This window comes from Trypanosoma theileri (assembly GCF_002087225.1).
Source record: "Trypanosoma theileri isolate Edinburgh chromosome Unknown TM35_Tth_53_V1, whole genome shotgun sequence".
Classification (NCBI taxonomy): Eukaryota; Euglenozoa; class Kinetoplastea; order Trypanosomatida; family Trypanosomatidae; genus Trypanosoma; species Trypanosoma theileri.
This window is the reverse complement of record NW_021639895.1, coordinates 73,841-76,502: the sequence shown is the minus strand read 5'-3', so window position 1 is coordinate 76,502 and position 2,662 is coordinate 73,841. Positions and strand designations below refer to the sequence as shown.

The window sequence follows — 2,662 nt, the reverse complement described above, 5'->3', positions numbered from 1 at the left end:
AAATTCGGTTATGTTTGAATTCTTATGCAATAATGAGTACAAGTGTATCTGTTATTCTTTTTTGTTTCTGCAGAAAGCATATCACCACAACGTTGCAGGCCAAAGCACACACAACGCACCAGCAAACCACAAGCAAACAAAACAGATATTAATCATTAGCCCAATTTATCTAGTAAACACAGAAATATACACCAACTATGGGTGTAAGTCTATATGTATGTGTATATACACAATTATAAATATAAATTAATCTGTTATTATTATTTCCTTTCTTTTCACTGCAAAAAGCAGTTCATCATTATCACAGTGCAAGCCCAGGCACACACAGAGAGACTCCAAGAACACACACACACACAATGGAGTAGCAATAATAATTATTATAGGATAAACACAGAGAGAGCAAAAAAACACACAACAACACACATTAACATTAAGAAGCAAAAAAGAAGAAAAATATCCCAAAAGGTGGAAGATTAGTTAGACTGTAGTGTGGATGCATGCAAAAAAGAAAAAGAAAACAAAGGATGACCTGAGTCACACCATCATCACCACTACTCAATCAGCACACAAGAATACAGGCCAGTGTAACCACAATCAGTAGTGGTACACGCACCCACACAGAACTGCTGATACTACTGCTGCTGCTGTCTGCATCACCCTTCTTGTTGTTTGTGAGTTCAGGAGGAAGTGTTGTAGTTGTGGTAGTGATGGTTGATTCCTCATTATTGGGTGTATTGGCGTTGTCAGAATTCGTGTTTTCTGACTTATTGGTCTCACTTGTGTTGTTGTTTGATTGGGAATCCTCTGTGGTGGGCGTCTGGTCCTGTGAAGTATTGTTCTCTTGTGTGCCAGGACCACTTGTACTGGTGGAAGTAGAGGAAGTGGGTGTTGTTGTTGTGGTGGTGGTGGTTGAGGTGTCTGTATTTTCCAGACCTTCTTGGGTACTTGTTGAGTCACTCCCATTGTTTGCACCGTTATCACCGCCGTCACGCTCGGTGTCTGAATTGGTAAGAGAAGAAGAAGGTTGTGCTTCGGTACCTTCCGCTTTAGCTGTACTTTCATTTGTCGAACTTTTATCCCCGCTTTCCATTCCTGGTCCACTTACAGGTACAGCAGGACTCCCAGCAGCAGGGGAAGCAGCAGCATGAGGTAATTTTCCAGGTTTAGCATCCCGAAGATTTTGTTCACCGTGAGCACCAGCGGGACGTGCTTCAGCCCTATCTTCACGTGCTAGGTTAGAATTAGAACCCCTGGGATTTGCAGAACCGATTGCATCATTGGGATCTTTATGTTCTTGTTCAGGTTTTAGATGATTTTCGTTTGCTTTATCAGAATCCGCTACCTGCGTTTCCTTTGATACACAAGTTTCAGTATCTTTACCGCAACTCTCTTTAGGTTTAAGAGTAATGGTAGTGCAACCTTTCTTTTCAGTGGATCCCACACATTCACCACGAGGAACTGCAGGTTCACTGGGAATACGAGAACACTCTGGACCAGTAGACTCAGCTTTACAAGTATCATCATCATCACTATCACCAGCAGGAACAACTCCAGCATCTCCAGCAGTATGCGAATTCATTTGAGACACTTCAGCAAGTTCAGCTTCTTGTTGTGCCTCACCTGCCACCACACATGCCACGCTTAACACCCCAACCATAATATACAACAAACGTTGCACGAGTATCATTTCGGCAAAAAAGTATACTGTGTTGTTTAGGACCAATTAACTGCAAAACGAAGAACAAAAACAATTGTAACATAGTATAAAGAAAAGAAAATAGTACAACAAAAAAAAGCAGTGAAAATACATTACAAAAAAAAAAGAATACAGTAATACCACATATACAAAAACCCAAGAAAAACAAAACAAAGAAATTAAGAGCACACAATACCCAATCCAGAGAACTGTGCATATGTGTGAGCTAATATGAAATTAATACTATATTTGTCTGTTACTATATTATTTTTCCAAGGACTCACGATCATCATTGCCGCACGAGAAAAACACAATGACCCAGCAAACCATAAGCAAACAAACAAAGAGATATTAACCATTAGCCCAATTTAACCAGTAAACACAGAAATACACACCAACTATGGGTGTAAGTCTATATATGTGTATATATACGCAATTATAAATATAAATTCATCTGTTATTATTATTTTCTCTTTCCCACTGCAAAAAAAAACAGTTCATCATCATTATCACAGTGCAAAGCCCAGGCAAACACAGAAAGAGAGTCTCCAAGAACACACACACACAATGGAGTAGCAATAATAATTATTATAGGATAAACACAGAGAGAGCAAAAACACACAAAACACACAATATCATTAAGAAACAAAAAAAAAGAATAGCCCAACAGGTGGAAGATTAGTTAGAATGTAGGGATGCATGCAAAAAAAGAAGAAAAGAAAACAAAGGATGACCTGACTCACACCATCACCACAATCACAATCAACACACAAGAATACAGGCCAGTGTAACCACAATCAGTAGTGGTACACGCACCCACACAGAACTGATACCGCTGCTGTCTGCATCACCCCTCAAATTTGGCATTATGGTGTTATTGCTGATTCCAGTGATAGGAGGAATTGTATTGGTGGTGGTAGCAGGTGAGGTTGAGTCCTCATTACTGGTGGTATTGAGAGTAACAGA

General features: G+C 39.6%; 1 protein-coding gene across 1 annotated transcript; it reads right to left on the bottom strand.

Annotated features, from left to right (window-relative positions):
* Window positions 1-559: 559 nt before the first annotated feature.
* On the bottom strand, window positions 560-1,657 carry TM35_000531360 (uncharacterized protein; the record flags this gene model as incomplete). Its single annotated transcript, XM_029030721.1, has 1 exon — window positions 560-1,657. The coding sequence occupies one exon, from the start codon at window positions 1,655-1,657 to the stop codon at window positions 560-562; it is 1,098 nt and encodes a 365-aa protein (XP_028878018.1).
* Window positions 1,658-2,662: the final 1,005 nt, after the last annotated feature.